This window comes from Adiantum capillus-veneris, chromosome 7, assembly GCF_014529385.1.
Source record: "Adiantum capillus-veneris isolate H3 chromosome 7, ASM1452938v2, whole genome shotgun sequence".
Taxonomy (NCBI): Eukaryota; Viridiplantae; Streptophyta; class Polypodiopsida; order Polypodiales; family Pteridaceae; genus Adiantum; species Adiantum capillus-veneris.
In genome coordinates this window covers 20,531,313-20,556,401 of record NC_140937.1, presented here as the reverse complement: position 1 = coordinate 20,556,401, position 25,089 = coordinate 20,531,313, and the positions used below count along the sequence as shown (strand labels likewise).

Here is a 25,089-nt window from a genome sequence, read left to right as displayed (position 1 = left end):
CAATCAAGTGGCCGATGCACTTTCACAACGACCAAAAGTTAATGCGGTATCTATAGCTACTCACAATGATCTATCTTCTATGATACATGAGTATGCTACTGACCCTGACTATAGAGACATAATGTCAACCCTTGCTTCGGGGAAGAAAGAGGAACCATTCACCTTGCAGGATGGTTATCTTCTCCACGGCAATAGGTTATGTGTTACACATTCCTTTCGTGATAAAGTTATGTATGAATCCCATGCTCCTCCATATGTGGGGCATAGAGGTATTCAACCTACTCTTCGAGGAGTAGAGACATACTTCTATTGGCCTACCATGAAAGTGCGCATACAAGAGTATGTTTCAAAATTTGTAGTATGCCAAAAGACCAAGTATGATAGAGGGAAGCAACCTGGATTACTCCAACCATTGCCTATCCCAAATTCACCATGGGAGAGTATATCCATGGATTTCATCTTTGGATTACCCAAGTCTATCCATGGGAATACAGGAATATGGACAATACTAGACAAGTTTAGCAAACAAGCACATTTTATTCCTGTCAAAAAAACTATTAAGGCACATCAAATGGCGACTCTCTTCATATCTCAGATTTTCAAGCACCATGGATTACCCACATCCATCGTGTCGGATAGAGATCCTAGAATGACCACTAATTCCTGGAAAGGTCTCTTTGAAAATCTAGGAACAAGATTGAATTTCTCTTCGGCCTATCACCCACAAACAGATGGCCAAAGTGAGATAGCCAATCTTACGATACTCGATCTACTCAAGACTTATGTTACCGAAGTATATCAACGATCACAATGGGAAAAGTACTCACCTCTTGTAGAGTATGCCTACAATAATACTATACATACTTCTACGAGAAAAGCACCTTTTGAGATCATTGAGGGAAGACCTAAAAGTCCCTTGCTACTCAAAGTACATGGGAAGATCTTCGCCGCTGATGAGTATATCCGTGACCTACAAGAATCTTTTCAGAAGATTAAGGAGGCTATATCCATATCTCAACAAAGGCAAAAAGCTGCTGCTGATAAGCACAGAAGGGCCTTAATGTTCAAAGAAAATGATTGGGTCTTACTCAAGTTTCCTAAGGCTCTATTAAGGCAAACGACGGGCAAAAATCCTACGGGCCATCAAAATTATTATGCTAAACTAGCAAAAAGATACTATGGTCCTTATTAAATCTTGAAGCCCATCAATGAGACGGATTATCAACTCAAATTGCCCAACCATTGGCTCATACAAAATGCCTTTCATGTAAGCCTACTTAAGCCCTACAAAGGCGAGCCACTAAGTGAACCAATTATTGAAGACCCTCTCAAATTTGAAGACCAAGAAGAGGTGCTACAACCCGAAGCTGTCCTTCGGCATGAAGACAAGGTACTACGACATGGTAAGATTATCCGACGGTATCTTATTAAGTTCAAAAATTATCCTTTTGAAGATGCTAGATGGATGCAAGGAATACATCTTAAGGATAGTATGAACCTTGTCAATGCTTACAATGCTACATTACAGTAAGCAAATGTACAAATTTCTTTTAAACGACTCATGTTTTTGTCTTATAAGACTAGCCCTCTTTTCAATTGTGCACAAATTTAACTAATATGCATGCTTAGAATCATGTTTGTGATGACGACGTCTCTCAAACACCAAGTAGAATTTGTCACTCTACTTTGGGAGAATGAAATGGACTAAAGAGTAGACATGCTTGCGGCAGCTATGTCTCCCAAGCACCAAATGGATTAGTCATCCATCTTGGAAAGATGTCGTAGGGTAAAAAGGGATCCTCTACCCGCTAAGTAAAATTGACTAATGACTAAGGGTTTATCTCTTCTACCTCATAGTCGAGGACAACTATGATTTCAAGAGAGAGGTAATGTTATAAAATTTAATATATAATATCTAACCAACCCAAATGATTTTCTCATATTAAACTGACCACTTAATGTGGGAGAATAAACGGGAACAAGTGTTAAGATATAGACATGTGCTTATAGATCTATCTCAACATGGGGCCAATGGTAAAGGGACCCAAATGAGAGATGGTCTATCAAAGAGCAAGACTAACCAATGGAGAATAATACCATAGGGTTAGCTTCATTGAAGACCTCCAATAATGTGTGTAAAAGTCCTTTGACCTTAGGTAAGCTAGGGCTGAGCTTGAGGCACGAACCTGACCCAGCTCGAGGTGCTAGTCCTGCTTGTCATGCTTGATGATTGAGGTGCTTGGTGCTTGAGATGCTTGAGGTGCTTGATGATTGAGATGCTTGAGGTGCTTGACATGCTTGAGATGCTAGGGTTGCACTTGAGGTGAGAACCTAGCCCAAGCTTAAAGTGCTTAAGGGCCAAGCTTGTGGTGGGAACTGGGCCTATGCATGAGGGGCTGGAGGTGTCAAAAAGTCAAATATTCAATCCCTACAAGGAGGGGCGATCCCTACATGAGGGGGGATGAGAGAGAACACCCACACACTAACACAAGGCAGGCATGGTACAAAGAAAGCAGAAGGGACACTTGTCAAGTTCCTCCTCATGTTGCCCTCATGGTGTGCCTGAAGCCTATTGGTTTGCCACCCAAGGGGTCCAATGATAATTTAGGATATTTAATTAATTGATTTTGCATTTATCAAGTCCTCTCTCTCAAAGGGGAAAGGGGGACACTTGTCTCAAGGCTACCCTTGCTGCTTGTAATGCCTCTTGCTTGTGATTGGCTAGGCCTAGAGGGGTCCAATGAGCTTCAAGCATGAGCTACAAGGCGGGGTCGACCCAAGCAAGCTAGGGGGTTTCTTAGAAGGGATACTCACCCACACACACACTCACAAACACTCGCATTGTGTGCTATGCAAAATGTAAGAGCCCTCTCCTTCTCCAAGCAAGTAGAGGTTGAGAGCCTACACCAACATTCTTGGCTATGTAGTGCAAATCCAACCAAGAGCCATGCTTCAATGCTTAAGCTTGCCATCTCCTTCTTCTTCATTACTATGCTATTATGTATGCTAGCAAGAAGAGTTATGATAAGTGAGGAACTAATTCTTTCTCCTATGAAATGTTTCTTCTTCCTCTTCCCTACCCTCATTCCCTGCTAGCTCTCTCCACCTTCGAAGGTGTTTGAGGTCTTGGGACTGAGGCTTGGGATAGTTAAAGCTTTTTTCAAGTTTATGTTATGCTTGTGATGCATGAAGCTTTCCATCTTCATTGCATCACCTAGGTTACAAGGAACACAAAGATTGTATTGTAACAAGTCTCTCTTAATGGGAGAAATCATAATACAAATGCCTATTGGAGGGGGGACCGGCTCCACATAAATCCGGTCCTCAACTGTTGTCATGTTCTCTAAATTCTCTCTCTTGCAAAAGTATTGTTCATGCCCAAGTTAACTAATTGCTATGATTATGTTGCTACCTTCAATTATGTTCACCCGCTATGCTCACAAAGTCATTTCTCAAAAGTACTCTCATTAATTTCCGCTACTCTCAAGTTAAATAGGCCAATTCCATTACAACTTATCTATTGGGGAGTCTGATACAAGAGGACTAATGCCAAGTTCATTAATTTGGACACTAAAAGCATTTAATTTGACTGTCAAGGTCGTGAGGAGGGGGCTAGTGCATCTGCGTCATTGATCTGTTGCACTTTATTTTGCAGAATGTAGCTCTGCAAGCATGCGATGCATGCCACATCAAAAGATAGAATTTGGCCAGCCTGCAGCCAATGATGAGGCTCCAACTCAGCACGTGGAATGTCACGAGGTGCTGACACGTCAGCGACGGCTGGAATCTGAGACTCTCGCAACCTGTCTGCACTCTTAAACTCTCTGTCGACTAGAATCTGAGAATGTCTCCCAATTTTCTTGGAATCACTCACTGTTTGCACTCTCCCAACAACACCCTCGTGATTATCACCCGTCTGCAGGCTATGTGCCAACCCCACTCTCCCACGACCATTGACGACCGAGAATGGTCGTGCACCGACCATTCCGTAATCAGGGCTCCCAACCTCCGTCAATTGCCCATGATGAACGGGAATGGTCAGTGCACAACCATTCACTACACCATCATTTGTGATTCACACTTGGTACACTTCAAACAATTCGCATGCAAAGGAAAAGTGAAGAATGTAAATAAAAACATCATCGCTCAAGCACCAAATAGTAAAGAGGAGAGTTTTTGTAATAAGAGATCAAAATTTCATGCCATAAAGCAAGAAGTAGGGCTAGATCATGAGACCCTCCTCTTTGCACACACATGGAACTCAAAACACTAAGTCAAACGACCCTTGAGTAGTGGGAACAATGTTATAGACGGAGCACACAAATCTTGAGACAGGTGGATGGTGGAAAAGGAACCATGCACTCGTGTTCCCCTCGCCTTGAACCCGTGATTCAAAGGCACATGACCTAACCACACACTAGCATGGGGTGTGTTGACCCAATGGGCAAAACAAAACCTCATATTTAATGGATCCTATGTAATAGTAAACTAACACAATGGCCCATCCCATCCAACATTTGACATGCCGCCTCATTTATGATTCTGTGCCTTTGTGCCCTGAGGCCAATGCTTGAAACAAACTTTAATGTAAAAACTTGGAAATACTACACATGGAAAATTTCAGAGGCAACTTGACTTTGTTTGAAGGTGTTTACACTAAATTTCTCTAAGATCTAAAGGTTTGCTAATTTTGAAATTTACTAGTGGGATTACACGTATTTTTAGAGCACTGCATACACAAATTCTCCACCAGGGCTAGAAAAAACATTTTTCCTAACCGAAGAGAATAAGGGCAAACTTGATATTCTCTCGGTTTTTAGATCAAAATTTGAAGCTTTTGCCGGTAATTACACTAAAACTTGTGAAAATTTCCCGGTTTTCTTCAAGGCAAGCTCAAAATCTAACCGCGATTGTAGGATTTCAATCGGTTAAAATACACAGCACCCCGGTTTTCTTGTAACACTGAATCTCCACGGCAAAAACTTCAACTACTTCACATGCATAAGTACTAAAGGTTTAAAAATGAGAGTTCTTGCAAACGAGTCGCGATGTCGCGAGTTTACGTGGGAAACCTGGAACCCCGCACCTCCGAACGAGAGCTTGAAGACGAATTCAGAGTCTATGGCGTCTTGCGCAGGTCATTCATCTCTGTTTCCATCTTTCTCAATTCAGGCTTGGCTTCTGTTTTTTTTTTTTGCTTCCTCATGCTTTGCCGAGAAGTGCTGAGCGAAACATGCATGATGCCGACTTTTTATAAATTCTGCTTGCATTTTTTGCTATCTGAATTCAGAGAATTTAGGATCCTTGATCGATACGAAAATGCATGCCAATGATCTGCACAACAAGTGTTGATGTATCTGCCCTTTGGAAGTAGCTGCCCTTGTCATTATATCAACCAAGGCTTGTTGTTTCACAGTGTTTGGGTGGCAAGGAAACCTCCTGGCTATGCTTTTGTGGAGTTCGATGATAAACGTGATGCTCTTGATGCAATTGAAGCATTGAATGGTAATCCCTTCTATGTTCCCCTTCTTTGATTCTGCACGTATCGCTGCGTACCGTTGTCCAAGATTGGTACGTTTTTTAAATAGTCAATTCGATGAAAATCTTTCAGCTTATTTGGAGATGACTGGAGAGTTGAGGAAGTTTCAGTTTGATCCCAAACATTTGTGAAAGTTTAAATCTATTTCATTTGGGATGTTTTGCTCATTTTTTCTAACTTTCCATTCTGCCCATGACGAGATCTCTACATTGCTCCCTTGAAAGCTTGCTAAAATTTAACAAGGTGGAAAAGGAAAAGGTCTAGGGCAAATGTTTTTTTTTCCCCGAGAAAAAGATCCTTCTATTAGTTAATGAAAACTGCCCATAGGGCTACATCCACCTCTGCAAGAGAGGGCTACAACAAGCATGATGGGGAGACTCTCCCAATGAAAAAACAGCATATATACAATGAGGCTAAATCAAGAGATGGGAGGAGGGAAGAGCCACACAGGTGGACAGTAGTGCCATCTGAGCACCCCCTGGACTATGGTGTAGAAAGGCCTAGGGCGCCAGAGTCGAAGGAAAGCCTCGCGGCGCTCCCGCATGCGGTCGGAGCTACCCTGTAGTCCCTCAAGCTGTCCTCTGAGAGTATGGATCAGCTCTAGCCAAAAGTCACGAACAGTTTCTGCTGGTGGCACAGGGCGAGCCTCAAAGATGCGGAAACAGCGGGCCCGCCAGATGAACCAAAGTGTCAGGCCACTGATGAGCTCCCAACACTCCTCTCTCTCACTGCACCACTCCTGTGGAGTAAGCTCTGTAGCAGGCTGAAGTGTAGGTCGCTTCCCATGCATCACTATCATCCTGCTGGTGGAAGATAGCTCAAACTGAAGTGCCGGGCCCGTGAGTGTGGACCAGGTCGCTGCCCCCCAAGTGTACTGTCGAGCCGTGGAGAGAGTAGGCATCAGCCGAAGAACTCGTAGCCACACCTGCTGGGCCGAGGGACAGTCCCAAAGACAATGACGCTGACTCTCCACCAACTGGTCACAGGTTGCACATGCGGCCGAGAGACCACTATGCACAAGCCAACTCCCTACTGCTGTGGCTCTGTGTGCAACCAGCCACTGAAACAGAGTCCCACCGCCTTTGCCAAAAGGCTGCCAAGAACTCGACTGTGAGGCCCTCCTCCTGCCAATGACGTGCTGTAGCGGGGCGGGCCTCTCCCTGTGCTGCAAGTATATGACGTCCAAGCCGAATAGTGTACTGAAGGAAGGGGACTCCTGGCCGGTCTGCAGAAGAGAAGGGGTCCCTCCATAGCCACTCACCAGGATCCCATTGTACTCGTGCCAGTGGACAACACTCCCAAGCCCATAGCCTCCAGTGTCCAGTCTCAAGAGCTGCTGGGTCAGGGTCTATGACGCAAGTCCTCCCACAGATGCCCACAACTCGGATCCTCTGGAAACAGCACTTTGCTTCTTGCGGGGCCTCTACTGTAACTCGCTGTAGTCGTCCCCCACCCTGAAGCTCGAAGAACAGGGTTGGGACAGTCTCTGAGCAGGCCCTGACTCAAATGAGAACCTCCAGTCGTGTGAAGGCTCCCATTCACCGGGGTGCTACTGGCTCGAGAGGCGTGAGCCACTCAGCTGGAACTGACTCTGAGATGTCCTGACACATGCTTTGCACCCCTCTAGCTGGAAACCCTGCACCTCCTCTGACAAACCTGTGAACTCTAGCCAGTCACCTAGAGAGCGCGCTGGACCTGCTGCCATGGGACCCCAAGAAACATGAGGCCGACTCCCAACCAAGTGGCTCTCTGAGTGCTAACCATGGGGTTCCAGACGAGGGGCTGCCGTAGGCGCTCCTCCGTGCACGTCGGCTGTCTCTGCTCTAGGCCGCGCCGTAAGAGCTCCCAAGATCGAAGCAAACTCACAGCGAAGCGGTTCTCTAGTCTCCTGCTCAAACCAACTCGGCGCAACTCTGTAAAGATCCATCTGGTCGAAGGTTGCCAAGGGCCTCCTGACTGAGGCACCCTGGCACGAAGCCTCTGTAGCAAGAACTCTTTCCAGGGCTCCTCGCCTGGAAGAAGTCCTCTGACGACGAACTTCCCAAGAAGGGCTCTGCTCTGCTGTGCTGGATCAATGATCCCAAGCCCTCCCTGAGAACAAGGAAGTGTGATGACCGACTAAGCCACCTTGGCTCGGGCAATCTGAGTGTCACGACCTGACCAAAGGAAGTTCCTGATCAGCCTCTCTACCTGGCTGATACAAGAACTCAAGAAGATCCAACAAGAAGTGATGTACCACATAGTCACCAACAACACCTGGTTGGCAACTACTACTCTACCAGCCAGCGAAAGTCGTGCTGAGCTCCAATGTAACAGCTTTCTCCTGATGGACAGGAGAAGAGGAGCAATCTGCTGCTCGGGGGACAAGTCCAAACCAACCTGACAACCCAAGTACCGAACTGCAGTCTTTGGGGGAATCCACCTGAAACCCTCTCCTGGCATCCAATTTGGCACAGGAGCACTGCCAACCGAGAAAGCCATTGTCTTTCTCCAGTTGATCAGTGCGTCCAATGCACAACAAAAGGTCTCCAAAGCCTGCTCACATCTGTGTAGATTGGCCTCCTGGCCCTCTAAGTACAAGGCTGAGTCGTCGGCAAACTCAGCGTCCAGAAACTCATCTCCCCGAATAGGGAGTGCTAAGCCCCTCAGACCATAGTTACCGGGGAACGCGTTCTGTAGGCCCTGGAATGCCGGAACGCCGTTCCCCCCCCCTCTGCCAAGCCGGAACGTCCCGGAACGTTTTGCCGTTCCGGGTGACCACTTGATACCGGAACGGCCGGCCGGAATAGCTCCGGAACGGCCCGGAACGGTCTGGGAACGGCCAACTCTCAAAAATGGGGAGAAATAGGCAATTTTTTGCAAATTTGTAGTGAACATTAGGTGTTCTTCTAAGTGTGCAAGGACTCAAAAATTAAAATGCACCCCCTCACACCCATTCCCTTCTCAAGCGTTATTTGAGTGTTTTTTATGCCTCCCGTTCCGCGCCGTTCCCGTTCCGGACCCTTGGCCGTTCCCCCGTTCCGCGGGGGTCCCCGTCGCCGTTCTCGTTCCGCGTTGCGGGTAACTCTGCCTCAGACCAACTTGCCCTGACACCAAAAATCTGCTCATCGCCTCCGCATAGAACAGAAAGAGAAAGGGGACAAGAGGACAACCCTGTCTGACCGATCGTGTGAGCATGAAGCGCTCGTCTGAGTCTGAGAGTGAAACCCTAACCGCTCTCTTGTACTTTGATGATTGATTAATATGAAAAGAAATACCGAAAGGGGCGCCAGTCTTTGGGGCCAATATCTCTAGGCACGGAACTCCGCCGGGCCAGTGCAAATCTATTGTGATCTGTGAATTGTTTTGAAGTGGTTATTTGGTGCTGTCGCGGTTGATTCTTGACTTGGAGTGTCCAAGTCTGTTACACTACCCTCTCTCTGAGTGCTGAGTCCAACAAGACCCGCTCTGGGATGCGAAGCATCGTGCTCCCACTCCTCTGCCTGTCTGCCACTGTGAGGATCACTGGTGCATGGTCCGAGAAGGATGTCCCTGTCAGGATGCCCACTGATCCCCCCAATTCGCTGAAGTGGTCACTAGTGTAGAAGCGATCTATCCGCGATAGATTCACTCCTCCCACTCTGCGGTCTGATCTAGAGAAGGCAAGACTCGCTGGAGGCCTCACAAAGCCAGAGTGCTGCCATGTATCCGAGACCCTCAAAGTCATACACAACCTCTCCAAAGCTGCTAACTTGACTCCATGCATAGTAGCATGGTTGCCTCCAATCCTGTCAGAAGGGTCCTCCAACATGTTGAAGTCCCCTCCTACACACCAATGGTCAGCTTGTGGCAAAGACTCAACAATTTGTGACCAAAACTCTGCACGAGCACTCGCCACATTGGGCGCATAGATGTTCAAGAAGCCCACAAGGCCACCCTGAACCTGCATAGTAATCCACTGAGCCCTGCCTGGCACAATAATCCCTCTGCCCACAGTGGCCTGCTGCAATGAGTCTGCAATAGTTATACATACCCCACCTTGGATGCCTCCAGGTCCAAAAGCAGCTGACCAAAAGGTATCATATCGTCCACGCAAAATCTGACCACATCGCCGAATGCGGCTCTCGGACATATGGTGCTCCTGAAGCATAAGGAGATCAATCTCTCCTCCCACAAGGCAACGTTGAAGCTCCTGACGCAATCGGCCCCGCTGTTGCTGAAACTGGGGCCCACCTAGTCCCTGCACGTTCCACGAGACGATCCTCATGGGGAGCGAGAGAGAACAGATGCTGCCGCAGCAGCAAGACGTGCGATCTTTGAGGCTGGCTTGGATGGGGAGTAATCCGCATCCGAGCGTCCTCTAGATAGGCGAGACTGCAGTGAGTGCCTAGCCCAAGCCCAAGCAGAGCGAGCCGTGCGTAAAGCAACCTCCTCTGTCCAGGAGTCCTCATGAATGTATACATAGCAAGGCAAACACTGCGTATCAGCAAAAAGGTACACCACAATGTGCCTACATCCTGCTGAGTCTGGGGTTGTCACCGCAAACTTGGCTAGTGGCCACAAAGTCTGCAGCAAATCTGTAACTCCAAGTTCTCCCATGTGGTGAGAGAACTCGAGAACCTGTGTATGCAACCATCCCACCACTGAGTCGAGGGACCACTCTGTCTCGGCCCTACCACAGAGGGGGAAGGAGAAACCAACTGCTGAGTCCAAGGCCTCTGCCCCTCTAGTGGCGAGGAACAAAGCATGGACCCTGAAGCAGGCTGTCTCGTGGTCTGCTGCGGAATCGCCGAGAAAGCGAGTGAACCCGTAGTCGAAGAAATCCCAGCGGCGTCGGAGGTCAATGCTCGTCAGACCACGAGGGATAGCTGCAAGGGAAGATGTCTGAATCTGCAGAGGGGGCCGCAAGTAGGGCTGACCCTCTCTCGCTAGGTGACTCGTGGAAAAGGCACTGCCAAGAGATCTCCTAGCCGCCGGCGAGGGACCAGTCTCCTGAGTCGACTGTGGAACTGGAGCAGGCCGAGGGGGAGAAGGAGCTTTTGGGGGGAGGGGGGGGGAGGGGAAGAGGAGCGGGGTGGGGCGACAGAGGTAGAGAGGCTTGAGGGGGAGTGTTGAGATGTCGAGCTCTACACCTTGAGCTGGCATCCACTACGGGTCTTGGCCGCTTACGGCATTTACTCACTGGCGTGTTAGGTGACCGACACGGAGGATCTCTGCCAGTGATTCTACAGCTGGACTACACTTATAGTGCCAGCCTAGTACGCTTCTAGCGAGTTCACACTTAGTGACCGCATGTACATATATGCTACTTTTCAGCTTTAGCACTTAGTCATTTTGTACTCTCTTTTTTGTGAAGAAGAAGAAGAAGCTTTCCATCTCTGTGTGCTTTGTGCTTGTCTTGTGTAGCTCTCTTGCATCCTCATTCTTTACATGGTATCAGAGCCTGGTGCAGGCAAGAGAGGCTAAGAGAGCAAGAGCATCACAATCCCTTCGTTCGCAATCCACGACCACATCTCCAAGTTTCTGAACAGGTCTCCAAAGTGCAGTATACAGAGATTTACTGTACAAGTACAGTGGTTGTATGTACGCTTGATTGTGGACACTCGTTGAGTGTAGAAAGCGTTACAGGTACCACGATAGCAGGTTCAGCAGATTTGCAGGTTTTTGCAGATTGCAGCTATTTTGTCTTAGTGCTTCAAGATGTCTGATGGTTTCAGTCAGATTGTTACTGAGAAGCTTGAGAAAAATAACTACCTTGCATGGAAGTTCAGAATAACAAATTTCTTAAAAGGAAAAGGTTATTGGGACTATGTAGAAGAAGACAATGAAAAGGAACCAGAGATTCCCGAGGCAAATGCTACAGCAGAACAAAGGAAAGCTTTGAGGGACTGGCAACAAGGCCAGAGTAAAGTGATGTATTGGCTTTCTATGAGCATCACAGATGGCATGATGGGCTATCTACAGGATGTTGAAACCCCTGCCATTGCATGGAGAAACTTAGGCAGAGTGTTCGAGGTGAACACGAAGGCCAGGAAGCTTCAACTAAAGTCGGAGCTAAATCAGGTTAAGAGGAACAACCTCTCAATCAATGATTATGCCTTGAAGATCAAGAGTATCATTGAGGCTCTTGGATCTATTAAAGTCTCAGTGGAAGACGATGACATTGTCCGTGCATGCTTGGATGGTTTAGGAGATGAGTATGTACATTTTAGGTCTTCCATGAATACAAGCGACGACATCCCCGTGTTCCAAGATTTGATTTCTATGCTTATTCTTGAGGAGAAGAACCTTGACACATCTTCTTCTCATGGTAGAAATAATTCTGAACAGGCCTTCTATTCTAACTCCAACAGAGGTAGAGGTAGAGATCGTGGTCGAGGCCCAAGGGGTTGCAGGCGCCAATTTCTGCAAGGTCAATCAAATCAAAACAATACAGGTGGCAGGGGAAACCAGTCTCAAGGCAGGGGGAGTCAAAGAGGTCGTGGTGCAGGATCAAGCAGGCAGCAACATACTCCAGATAGCAGAGAATGTTGGACTTGTGGTGAAAGAGGTCACATGTCACGTGACTGTCCAAAGGGAAAAGCAAGTGGAAAGAGAGAACATGGCAACTATGCATCTACTAGCAGAGATGCAGATGACAACAAAAACGAGCGCATGTTTGTTATGCAGCATGTAATGAATACAATGACTGCAGAGAATTCCACCCAAGATGATGTTTGGTATGTGGATTCAGGTGCCTCTAATCACATTACGTCTCGTGGAGAGTGGTTTAGAGATATGCGCAAACCAGATGTGTCAGGCTATGTGCAGACAGGAGATGACACAGCTCACCCCATTGCTCATGTAGGGGACATATCTCTAAATACGAAGAGTGGGAAATCAAAGTACTTAGCAGATGTACTTCATGTCCCAAACATTACAAAAAATCTTGTTTCTGTTGGACAAATGGTTGAGCAGGGTTTGCAGGTTTGCTTCAATCCAAATGGCTGTTATGTAGAAGATTTCAAGAATGGCTGTAAGCTGATCACAGAGGGCAAATGTGTGGGCAGAATGTTTACGCTGAATGTAGACATGCCTGAGGTAAAAGCTGCATTATTTGCACAGGGCACAGGTGTTGTGGCTGATGTTGACATTTGGCACAAACGCATTGGCCATGTCAATGAGCAGAGATTGCGCAGCATGCAATCAAAACAGATTGTAAAAGGTTTGCCCAAATTCAAGGTGGATGGTATGCATAAAGTGTGTGCAGCATGCCAGTTTGGAAAACAGTCAAAGGGCTCATTTCCACATGAGCGCAATGTATGTAAAAAGCCACTTGAGGTGGTGCACACAGATGTTTGGGGTCCAACCTATACTGCAAGTATACATGGTTGCAGGTATTATGTCTCTTTCATTGATGACCGTACAAGGAAAGTATGGGTCTACTTCATGCGTAACAAAAGTGAAGTGTTTGGTCACTTTCAAGACTTCAAAGTCATGATTGAGAAGGAGACAGATATGCAAATCAAGACATTGAGGTCAGATGGAGGGGGAGAGTACTTCTCCAATGATTTTTCAGATTTTCTGCGAATGCATGGTATACGCAGGCAGTTTACATGCAGATATACTCCACAACAGAATGGGGTCGCAGAAAGGAAAAACAGGCACATTGCAGAGGTTGCACGTGCATTGATGAATGAGAAGAACATGCCTCATCATTTCTGGGCTGAAGCCGTAAATATAGCTGTGTACATTATGAACAAGACACCTACAGCTGCGGTGCATGATGTAACACCTGAGGAAAAGTTTACAGGTACAAAGCCTGATTTGGCACACTTGAAAGTGTTTGGCTGCATAGCTTACGTGTATGTACCAGATGAGTTGCGTAGGAAATTGGATCCTAAAGCAGAGAAATGTATTCTTGTGGGATATTCCCTTGAACAAAAGGGGTACAGGTGCTACAATCCTACTACACGAGAATTACGAGTGAGCAGAGATGTAGTCTTTGATGAGATGAGCAGCTGGTACAGTAATGCACATGGCACTATTGGGGCTGATGTAAAAGATGATGTGGTTGTACAAAATGTGAGGCCATAGTCACAGGTTTTGAGTGGACCACAAGAGTCCTCTTCTCGTGGCTCTGTTGAGAAGCCATGGAATGGTAGACTACGTACACAGGTTACTCCACCAGCAGGTACAGGGAATGTATCACGAAAAGGAAAGGAAAAGGTTGATGAACCTCCCCTTATGGATGATGCATCATCAGGTTTTTCACATGTAAACATGGATTCAGATGGTTCTGAACAAAGTCTTGATGAGGAATTTGGAATTCCGGCTGTCAGGACACCTGGTGTAAGGAAAGTACAAGAAGATGCTAGAGGGCAAAGGAGTGACCCAGGACCGCGCAGATCTAATAGAGTCAAAAATCCAATTCAAAAATTGACTTATGATGGGTATCTAGCGCATCACCAAGCCTACATGGCTAAGGTGATACAGGATGTGGAGCCCACATGTTTTGAGGATGCAGTTGGAAATGTGCATTGGGATGATGCAATGAATGAAGAGATGGCTGCATTGGAAGCAAACGACACATGGGAGTTGGTGCCATTGCCAAGTGGCAAGAAAGCTATTGGCTGTAAATGGGTGTATAAAACCAAGCATAAGGCTGATGGTAACATTGAGCGTCACAAGGCAAGGCTGGTCGCAAAGGGTTATGCACAGACGTATGGCATAGACTATGAGGAGACCTTTGCTCCAGTGGCAAAGATGACGACTGTGAGAGCTGTCATAGCAGTGGCTGCATCTAGAGGATGGATTATGCATCAAATGGATGTAAGGAATGCCTTCTTGAATGGTGAGTTGCAAGAGGAAGTGTATATGGATCAGCCACCTGGTTATGTCGATCCAGGTGACCCATATTATGTATGCAGACTTCTCAAAGCTTTGTATGGTTTGAAGCAGGGCTCTAGAGCATGGTATGACAGGATTGCCAAGTATCTCGTCAGTATTGGTTTTAGGAGAGCTCATGCTGATCATTCGCTCTATGTACGTGAGAATGATGTGGGGATTGTGGTCATTACCATGTATGTAGATGACCTTATTATTGTGGGTGACAATGCTATGGAGATTGACCATGTGAAGGGTCTTCTCAAACAGGAGTTTGAAATGAAAGATTTGGGCGAGTTGCGCTACTTTCTTGGCATTGAGGTGATCAGGATTCCAGAGGGTGTATGGCTGTCACAGAGACAGTATGCTTTGGACATGTTGTCAAAGTATGGTATGGCTGATTGTAAGCCAATTTCTATTCCCTTGGATGTAAATGCAAAGCTGAGTGCAGAGAAGGGTGATGTTGTTGAGGATGTCAACATGTACAGGAAGATGGTGGGTAGTCTAATCTACTTGACTATCACGAGGCCAGACTTGAGCTACACAGTAGGCTTGGAGAGTCAGTTCATGCAGCTTCCGAGGAAGCCACATTTGGATGGAGTACGACGCACACTTAGGTATGTGCAAGAGACTCTTGACTACGCATTGTTCTATGCAGCAGATGCACCATTAGCATTGTATGGGTATACAGATACAGATTGGGCAGGTAGCATTGTTGATAGGAGATCTACAAGTGGCTTCATGTTCTCTTTTGGGAGTGCTGCTGTTACTTGGAGCAGCAAAAAGCAGCCTACGGTTGCTTTATCGAGCACAGAGGCCGAGTACAGAGGTGCAGCAGTTGCGGCGTGCGAGGTAGCTTGGCTACGCACATTAGTTGAGGACTTGGGAGTGCAAGTGGACCAACAGATTTTCATTCATTGTGACAACCTCAGCAGCATGCAGTTGGCTAGGAACCCAGTGTTCCATGCCAGGACCAAACACATAGAGGTCCATTACCACTACGTTCGAGAGCGAGTGTTGGCGGGCGACATCGACTTGGTCTACGTTAGCACAGAGGAGCAGATAGAGGATATCTTTACCAAGGCCCTCGGAACTGAGAAGCTTCGACGTTTCCGGATTATGCTTGGACTCTGCGACATGCAGAGCTCGAGGGGGAGTGTTGAGATGTCGAGCTCTACACCTTGAGTTTGCATCCACTACGGGTCTTGGCCGCTTACGGCATTTACTGACTCACTGGCGCGTTAGTGACCGACACGGAGGATCTCTGCCAGTGATTCTACAGCTGGACTACACTTATAGTGCCAGCCTAGTACGCTTCTAGCGAGTTCACACTTAGTGACCGCATGTACATATGTGCTACTTTTCAGCTTTAGCACTTAGTCATTTTGTACTCTCTTTTCTGTGAAGAAGAAGAAGAAGCTTTCCATCTCTGTGTGCTTTGTGCTTGTCTTGTGTAGCTCTCTTGCATCCTCATTCTTTACACTCTTCACCCGAGTTCTACTCCTTTCTGCGGCGGGCGCACCCCTTGGCGGCCTTGCGCTCACACCAAGGTTGCTTTTTCCCACCTCACGTCGATTGGGCGGCCGCTAAGTGCACGGTCCGCTCTCAATGAGTGAAAAGAGACACAAGGGGAGGCTGGACAAGCCCTTCTTTCTTGGGATTCCTGTCACTCTTCAAAAAACACAATTAGGAATCGACACGCCCAAGCGAACTTGGGTTCGTGCGACCGCAACAAGCAAAAAAAAATTCTTGTGATTCTTGTGGTTCTTTCCTTGAGCGATACAGAACACTGTCAAAGCTCTGATACCAATGTTAGGTGCAGCGGAGCACGTTCCGCTCTCAATGAAGTGAAAAGACACAAGAGGCTGGACAACCCTTCTTGTCTTGGGATTCTGTCACTCTTCAAAAACACAATTAGAATCGACACGCCCTATGCGAACTTGGGTTCTGCCGACCCGCAACAACAAAAAAAAATTCTTGTGATTCTTGTGGTTCTTTCCTTGAGCGATACAAACACGTCAAAGCTCTGATACCAATTTATGCAGCGGAATGAATGTTTGCGCTTTGTCAAGATGAGTGTGCTCCGAACTGTGCTCAAGGTTCCTTTTGTTCTTATGGAAGGTAGAGCCTTCCGTTCTTAATGAGAGAATGCTATGATCACAAACAAAGTGAATGGACACTGTGCGTGCAAGTGTATGAGACTGAGAGATAGAGAGAAAGAGAGATACGACACCAAAGACGTAAAACCCTCCTTTGAAGGCCCCACTCTCGTCGACGACAGTGGTCTACTTATGATTGCACAATCTTGTACAAATGAATGCAAGTGACTGATACAAGTCTAAGCTATGTCGATGACTACGACGGGGATGACGAGGCCGACACTAGGGCCGAAATCTGCAATCTTTCTACTGCTGTCCAAAAATGCTATGGGTTGAAATCTGCGACTAGTCCAAGAACGCTGATTTGGGGGGCTGTTTCTGTGGGTCTTTGTCGTTGAAAATCTGCAGGTTTAGGGCTGAAAACAGAGGTTCCTAAAGGCTGAAAACTGATGGTCTTTCCGGGCTGAATCTGCTACACTTTAGGTGAACATTGCCGGTCTTAATCTGCTGCTGAAATCCAAAAACGCCAGGGAATCGGATGATAAAAACGCTAGCTTGTCGGCTTTCCGGCGATGGATGATGATGCTGATGCAAGACGCCAGGCTGAGGATGCTTCCAAAACGCTAGGGGAGGTTTTGCTTCTTGCTTGGAGGGGGAAACCGCTAAGGGGTCTTGTTGAGAAGTTGCCTGCTGAGCTTGGCTCCTGTTGCCTCTTTTGCCAAATAGTGCTAGCTCTAGTTTGCTTTTATACAAACTTAGCAAAATTACCCTACCTACTTTTGTTGGAAAGTCACTTAAAAATAATAAGTGAAAAATGTCAAAAATAGGAAAAATAGGCTAAAATCACTGGAAAATTCCCTTGATAGAATCTGATGGATTCTGGTGGAAATACTGATGATCATGCTGTGTGCAACCAGAGGATATGCATCTACATTAAGTGATTGGGCATGCACGGTCTACGAATAGACTCACAAAAGTGCCAGATCACTTCTAAATCTCTGACTGGACTGACTGAACCCTGATCATGCTGTAGCTTGTCCACGGACACATAGGGCTGGATGCGTCACGTGACATTGGAGCACTCATCTTGAGCAAAGCGCAAACATTCATTCCGCTGCACCATAACATTAGTATCAGAGCTTTGGTAGTGTTCTGTATCACTCAAGGAAAGAACCACAAGAATCACAAGAATTTTTTTTTGCTTGTTGAGGTCGCACGAACCCAAGTTCGCTTGGGCGTGTCGATTCCTAATCGTGTTTTTGAAGAGTGACAGGAATCCTAGGAAAGGACTTGTCTAGCCTCCCCTTGTGCCTCTTTTCACTCATTGAGAGCGGACCGTGCACTTAGCGGCCGGCCACTCGATGTGAGGTGGGAAAAAGCAACCTTGGTGTGAGCGCAAGGTTGCCAAGGGGTGCGCCCGCGGAAAGGAGTAGAACTCGGGTGAAGAGAAGATCCTTCTCAAACACGGTTTGCAAGCGAAAGAAAACCTCAAGAATCTCAACACCCTCAAGCACCCAAGAACCCAAGACCCTCAAGAACCCAAGTTCCTTGTGAGCTTAAGAACCCAAGACCACAAGAACCCACGACAATTGCTAGCACCATTGGTGTTAAGCAAGGATGCCCACTCTCCCCGACACTCTTTGGGCTCTACATCGACGAGATCTCCGACTACGTACTGCGAGCAGGGGGAGAGGGGAGCGACTTGGCAGGTACTCCGGTCCACATCATGTTATATGCTGATGATATTGTGTTGATTTCAGAGTCACCCGAGGGCTTGCAACGCCATCTTGAGGCCTTGGACGAATTCAGCACACACAGGGGGTTGACTGTGAACCTTGGCAAAACCAAGGTTATGATCTTTCACACATCCAGTGCAGTGAGGAGCGCTGCCACCTTCACAGCAGCAGGAAGACAGGTTGATGTAGTCACCTCATATGTCTACCTTGGCATCACATTCACCAGCCTACCAGACCCTTCACTATGAGGCAGGCTGCTGCTGACAGCTCACCCGAGGATATGCAGCTCTGGCCATGCTAGAGCGGAGATGCCACCAGGCACACTTTCAGGAGCCCCGCACGAAGGGTGGCTTTTCGACACCTTAGTCACCCCGCCTTGATGTACTCGGCGGCAGTATGGGCACCAGGATTGACAGCTGACCATGGAACACAGCTTGAGAGGCCACAGTATATGATCTCACGCTTGCTCCGCAGCAAGAAGACAGTGCCACATGAAATTATTAGAGCCGAGCTCGCCACACCACCTATGTTGTAGAGGCACTATTCCAGACAGTCTGCTTCATCCAGAGGATGAGAGAGCTACCTCCTGACAGACTCACTCGTAGAGCATTTGAGGCAGCTATACAGCTATCAGAGTGGGCATGAGAGAGCATGGTACTCACAGGTCAGAGCATGGTTTGAGGGACACGGTCTTGACATGGAGAGCCTACCACCATTCCAGTACGACCCCCACTCACCATTGTTCAACTCTCTCGCAGTGAGAGGAACTTGGTATTGAGACAGGATCTGTGGCGGCAGCTATACACTAGGAGAGTCTGGGAGTCACCTGGCTTGGGACGAGGATGTCAGATTACAGAGACCAGTTTCTCACCATATTGTCTGGGGTTCATAACAGAGACCACGCTACATGGACACATATATGCCACATAGCTCACGGTGGCGATTGGTCAGCTGAGAGTGGCTTCACACAGGTTAGAGATTGAGATCGGGAGACATACTGGTGTTCCCAGGGAGGAGCGAGTCTGCAGACCTGCACAGAGGAGGTGGAAGTGAGGAGCACTTTGTATGTAGATGCAGAGCATACACTGAGATCAGAGCAGGTATGAGGCCTTATTCAGAGGATAGCTCACTCTCCGAGAGATCATGGACTCTCGAGATCAGAGACAGCTCGGATGTTTCTTACTAGGATACAGAGCCATCGGGACACACTACTACAGCCACACACACTACAACAGGCAGAGGGGAGACAGTCACAGCTCACAACTTCTTTCAGAGGATTGCCGCCGCCCCTCACCAGACACTCAGAGGGGAGTGACACTCCCACAGGCGGAGGTGAGCCGAGCTAGACGACGACCACGAGTCACAGGCTACAGGGGCGCGAGCTCCCACCACCGACAGATCGAGATCCGAGCCCGGGAGCGCCGTGCCACTGAGGAGCGAGTGGCTCAGATGAGGGCCGACCCGACAGCTTTCATCCGGTAGCCTTGGCACCAGACCCGCCCATGTACCACATCTTACATCCCCCCATTAGTACAGGATGGAGCTAGATAGCTTGATGCATTCTCATGATTGTACTACCTTGAGCATATAGACATGCATATACCCCTAGAATAGAGCTCCATCCCTCCTCAGATACTCCACTACCTTCATTCAGTTCAGTTTTGTTTCATTTGTCTTTCCGATAGACGGACATACACACCATGTACATTTGATTTGTCTCATAGGCCGATTTCGGCCTGACATAGACGTTAAAAATCTTCTTTTCTTTCTTTCTCTCTCTCTCTCTCTCTCTCTCTCTCTCTCTCTCTCTCTCTCTCTCTCTCTCTCTCTCTCTCTCTATGCTTCGCATAGAGAAAGAGATTGCAGAGAATGTTTACCGCATGCTGAATTTTAATCTAAAATCAGCAATTCAATAAGAAATTCACTAATTTTCGTCGAAAACCAGTAAATTTAAGGAAAAACTTGCAGTTCTCAGCTTTTCTGCCTGCTAAATTACTGAATTTTATAAAAAATCAGCAAAAAACACATTAACTTTCACCTGCAAACATGCTCATGAGAAAAAAATAATCGATTAAACAGTTATTTCATCAAAAATTACATGAAACAGTGATTATCCGACTCTAACCAGCCCGTAGACAAGCCGGCTCTGATACCATGACACGAACGAAGGGAATGGATCTCCCGACTACACGGACCACCTACAGACGCACGTCGGACGAACCACGCGACCATAGCCACCATCCGACAGCTCCCCCGTGCTGGGGCCAGCATCCAAGGACATAGGCGTGCACCTGTAAGACCGAACGTCCACGGTCCCATACCACCCGGCCTCACCTCCTCGAGGTGACCTCGCGCACTCCTAGCCTCGCGGGCTAACCACTGGCACTCTGCCAATGGGGGTCAATAACTGCAAATGAGGCCTTGGCCTCCCTTTAATAATAATGGCCGGGTTCACATTACGTCCGCCCAGACAGTGGACGCCCATCTCGACGGTGTCTGGGCTAGATCCCCTCTCCTGTGAGCGGGACATAACAGCTGGACACCAATAAATATGCCCTGAATTTGGTGTGTTAAACTGCTTGAAAGAGAATGATGTGTACTTTTTGGGGTTGCGCTACACGTGTTTGCTACACCAAAGTAGCAACCTAGCGAGCAATTTTGAGCCCTTTCAGGCTGGAAATCAACCTTTCTTTCAAAGATGAGGGATAGAAGTTATGACAGCTCAAAATAGGCAATTATATGCACACAGAGGCTAAACAGGGTGAATGATGCGTGATTTAATAGCACACAATTGAACACTCTTATGAAAGGCAATGAAAACACATAAGTTGATGGCAAGTAAGCCGCAAGTGATTATTGATGCAAAATGAAAGGGATTAGACTGATTACACATGCAATTCAGTGCACAACTAATTGCCCAATTAGAGAGCTTATTAGGGAAAGGCACACACACTAATCAAATACTTTGCCAAACTCAATCCAAAGGGTAGTGGCTCAATGGTATTACCATGAACGTACCCCAATTGAAGAGTGGTTATGCAAGAGATTAGTGTGTAAGATCAGCTAATTAGAGAGATTAGTGATTAGAATTTAGTGTGATTAGGTAGTACTATTTGTGCATAGGGCTCTGATACCAATTGATATAGCTTATGATGGATAATCCAATGTAGCATTCATTACTAATACATGTGATTAACAAAACTAATTAGAGGTTACCACTTAATCAAGAGAGAGAGTTGATGCAAAGTAGATACTAAATTATCATACAACACAAGCTCTTTTGTAGATCTAGAAAGTATATTCGACTCGACACCCATGCAAGCACTTTAAGTGGCTTATGTTAAGCCATACATAGCATGGTTGACTAGACTTTCCACACCTTACACATAAGATTCCACATGGAATAAATCACATGGCTTTTGTCTACTAGGCTTCCACATAAGTAGAGAGTGTTCACACACAAGGTGCAACCAAAGCTGGCACCCAACAACCACAACACATAAATACATGCACCAAACAATGGGACGATCCATTGTCTGTGATGCAATAGCAAGCACTACACACCAAAAGAAAACCGCACATGCCAAAGCATATAGACAAGCAGTAAACAAGCCAGACAAGAAAGAACCTACATAAGAAACGAAGGGAAAGAACTCGAAAATTCCGCAGATGACGAGTTCTCATAAGAGGAAAGGAGGGGAAGGGGGATTCCCCTCCCTGCACGCATCTTTCTATGTGTCTTTTTAGGCAGCTAGCAGGCTCATAGGCGTAACAACATTGATGTGCAACTTCAAGGTTTGAACTGCTTTTATTTGCATGATATGCAAGGCTAACTTGTGTGTTTGTCTTGTGGTTGTGAGGAACAACTTAAGGACTCATTAATGGATACTTAGCAAATAGGGTTTAAGGAATTTTGTTATTTAGGTGTGTCTCATGTGGCCTTAAATACATCCCCGCTTTATTTTGTGGGAAGGATATGACTGAATTATCATCAGGAAAGAATGGATGGCGTGTGGAGATGTCACGGAATGCAGTAAGTGGTGGGGGTGGCTATCGGAGTCAAGGTGTAGCTGACACAAATTGTTATGAGTGTGGAGAACCTGGGCATTTTGCCAGGGAGTGCCGACTCCGTATAGGCCCAGGTGGTCTTGGTTCTGGTATTAGAGTTGGCAGCCGCCGCAGCCGTAGTCCTCTTCCAGGCTATCGAAGAGGTCCCAGCTATGGCCGCAGGTATGGAGAGCGCGTCGTTCCAAATGTCTTAGTGGAACAATGGTAGCTTTCGCAGCATGAATGGGTTTTCCTGTAGTAACCTTATGCAGTTCTTTTGTGCATGTGATAGGTACAGTCCTTTGCGAAGGAGCAGCTCTCCAGCTCGCTACGGCCGTGGCGTCAGCCCTCCAGCAGTGCACTATCACACCTACAGCTCTCCCCCTCGCTATCAGAGCCCTAGTTCCTATTTACGAGCACCTACCAGAAGCAGGTTATCACCAATTTCTGACAGAGGGTTAAGATCTTCATATGCCAATGGGTATGTACCCTGCAGTTTTATGGGGCTTGTTTATTTGTTGTCAGTTTTTTCAAGAAATATAAGTAATGAGCTGTAATAGTGTTAAAAACATTTACATTCCAGGGTCACGCTACATAGACAGTCAACAGAGGTGAATTGTCTTCAGTTTGCTACCTTATCATGGCCAATAGAACCTGACGATTTCAATGAATACTACACTCCATGCCTGCTGGCTTCTTCGATGATTGATGAGTCATCAGCTCGGTTGATAAGTCCCTTTCCTGCTTTTCTATGCAATTTGTTTACTGTACTACACCTGTAGCTGTATGTGGTTTTTGTGTAACTGATCTCATAGGGTTTGCCTTGTTGCTTTGTTCCGAGGTTTGGTTTTCTGATACACAAGCAATGGATGCTACCACACCTCATCTTCTTCATCTGGATAGGCTGCGTCTTCTCGATATAATAGGTCTACTTGTTGCATCTGATATCTTGGCATGCATCCCCAAAGATGGCTGAGAGCTAATTTGTCTTCTCGTGATGGTTGCATCGATATTCTCTGCGCTCAGTGACCTTGTGGTAGTCCTTGTGATATGATATTGTGAAGCCTTTCTAGTGGTTGAAGTTGCTTCAAGGTGAATCTCAACGGTCTATTTAGGTGAGAGCTTCTCTTTGTTATCACGCTTCGAAGAATTGGAGTCGAGTGTGAGACTTGCTGCTGATTTTAAATTTTGTGGACATGGGCTTCTCGTTTGTTGACTGTAAGTTAGAGATTGAGATATAAGGAATAATTGCCGATGCTCTGAATACTTCTCTTGTGAGTTAGAGGTTGAGATAAAAGGAATAATTGTCCATGCTTTGAATACTTCACGAACTTGGTGAAATATGATAATGTGCTCTGCTATAAAACAAGAGCTGTAACTTTCTTCTGAAGGACTTGATTGTTGTTACTTGGGACATTATGGTGGCGCTAAACTGATTTGCACGTGAAAAGAAGATGCTAATCTCTTTTAGCATCACTGTGATATTTAGACTTTCTATACAATATTTTGTTGAAGAATGGATGATCTCATGAGAAAATTGGTTTGCACTTGTGTATTCGTAGTGATGTTGGACGCATTGCTTTGATTGCTTGAATAACTGCCTATGGGAAGTTTCTGTACAGCTTCTGATTTGTCGAACTCAGCTCACATAATAAAGCCTTGTGTGGTTTTATGCCACTTTTTAAACAACGTTGGTTGTTTCGTCTCGCGGAGATGACTGGGTAAGCATCTTGTTAGATATCTAAATATGGAAATTGATAGACAGCCTTACCGACCCCCAAGACTAATCCCCCGCCCCCTTTCTTTCTTCTCTCCTGGAATAATCCCGGACTATACATTTTATCAATGGGAGCAACAAAATGTTTTCGATGTTGTCTTATTGGGAAATGAGGATGACAAACTGATTGAAGATGCAATATTTGAAGGAGGATATGACATCTTAAGGGTATCGGTGATAATTTTGTTGTTCCTGCAAAATGCAACAATAATGAGGGGGTGGAGGGTTCAACTATGATATGATTAACGAGACATGAGTGGCTAGAGAGTCAGCCGGAGGTATTCATATATTTCACCTTGGTTTTCAAGCAAGTTCAGATGTGGTATCAGTGGATGTCATTGAGTCTCTATACAATAGTAGGCCTTTAGAGCTATATACCATTGATTGTACAACGTTCATGAAATGCCTTTTTTTTTTTTGCTCTCTCTCTCTCTCTCTCTCTCTCTCTCTCTCATTGCCTTGATTTTGTAAGACATCGGTAAGAATCATTTAGCTATACGACAGCTAAATATACTAACTCCACATTAAGACATAATTGATCCAGAACATGTGATTACGAGAAGCCTCTTGTCATGAGCCTCTTCCAAAATTTTGTCACACCTCTTGAGAACTCCATTGAGAATGATACGGGTATGATAACAATCTAACATTGGTATGGTTCCAAAATAATACCAGTATGATAGAAAATGTCGTATTTGTATTATATTGGTCTCATGTTGCCATGATACTAATATTAGATCCTTTCTATACAAATAACTATAAAACAGATACTAATATTATCTCTGTTTTACACCGATAGTACAAAATCTGAGTAATTGAGCCAGTCACAACTTGACATATTTTGAATTGAAAGTAACTCAGAGGCAATGAATGAAGTAATCAAAACTACCGAGCTTAATTAGGAGTTCTGAATTAAGAGTTCAGAACAGAAAAGGGTCAAGAAATATTTAGACATGCTTAGAATCTCATTCATGCACATGTGAGAGTCGGTATTACCTCACAAATATGTCTTCATCAGCCTCTAGGTTTTGTGTACCATCATCCTCC

At 46.2% G+C, this 25,089-nt stretch overlaps 1 protein-coding gene across 1 annotated transcript; it reads left to right on the top strand.

Moving 5' to 3' along the window:
* Positions 1 to 4,980: 4,980 nt before the first annotated feature.
* Positions 4,981 to 23,768, top strand: LOC147453529 (serine/arginine-rich splicing factor RSZ21-like). Its single transcript, XM_086515699.1, has 6 exons — positions 4,981 to 5,137; positions 5,417 to 5,505; positions 22,214 to 22,448; positions 22,558 to 22,746; positions 22,849 to 22,997; positions 23,081 to 23,768. Exons 1-6 carry the CDS (start codon positions 5,049 to 5,051, stop codon positions 23,239 to 23,241), a joined length of 912 nt encoding a protein of 303 aa, XP_086371825.1. The 5' UTR covers positions 4,981 to 5,048; the 3' UTR covers positions 23,242 to 23,768.
* Positions 23,769 to 25,089: the final 1,321 nt, after the last annotated feature.

Coding starts and splice junctions, on each gene's coding strand:
- LOC147453529 (XM_086515699.1), top strand. CDS start 5,049: ATGTCGCGAGTTTACGTGGGAAACCTGGAACCCCGCACCTCCGAACGA. Junction 5,506..22,213: donor TGCAATTGAAGCATTGAATG/GTAATCCCTTCT, acceptor AATTATCATCAG/GAAAGAATGGATGGCGTGTG. Junction 22,449..22,557: donor GGTCCCAGCTATGGCCGCAG/GTATGGAGAGCG, acceptor TGCATGTGATAG/GTACAGTCCTTTGCGAAGGA.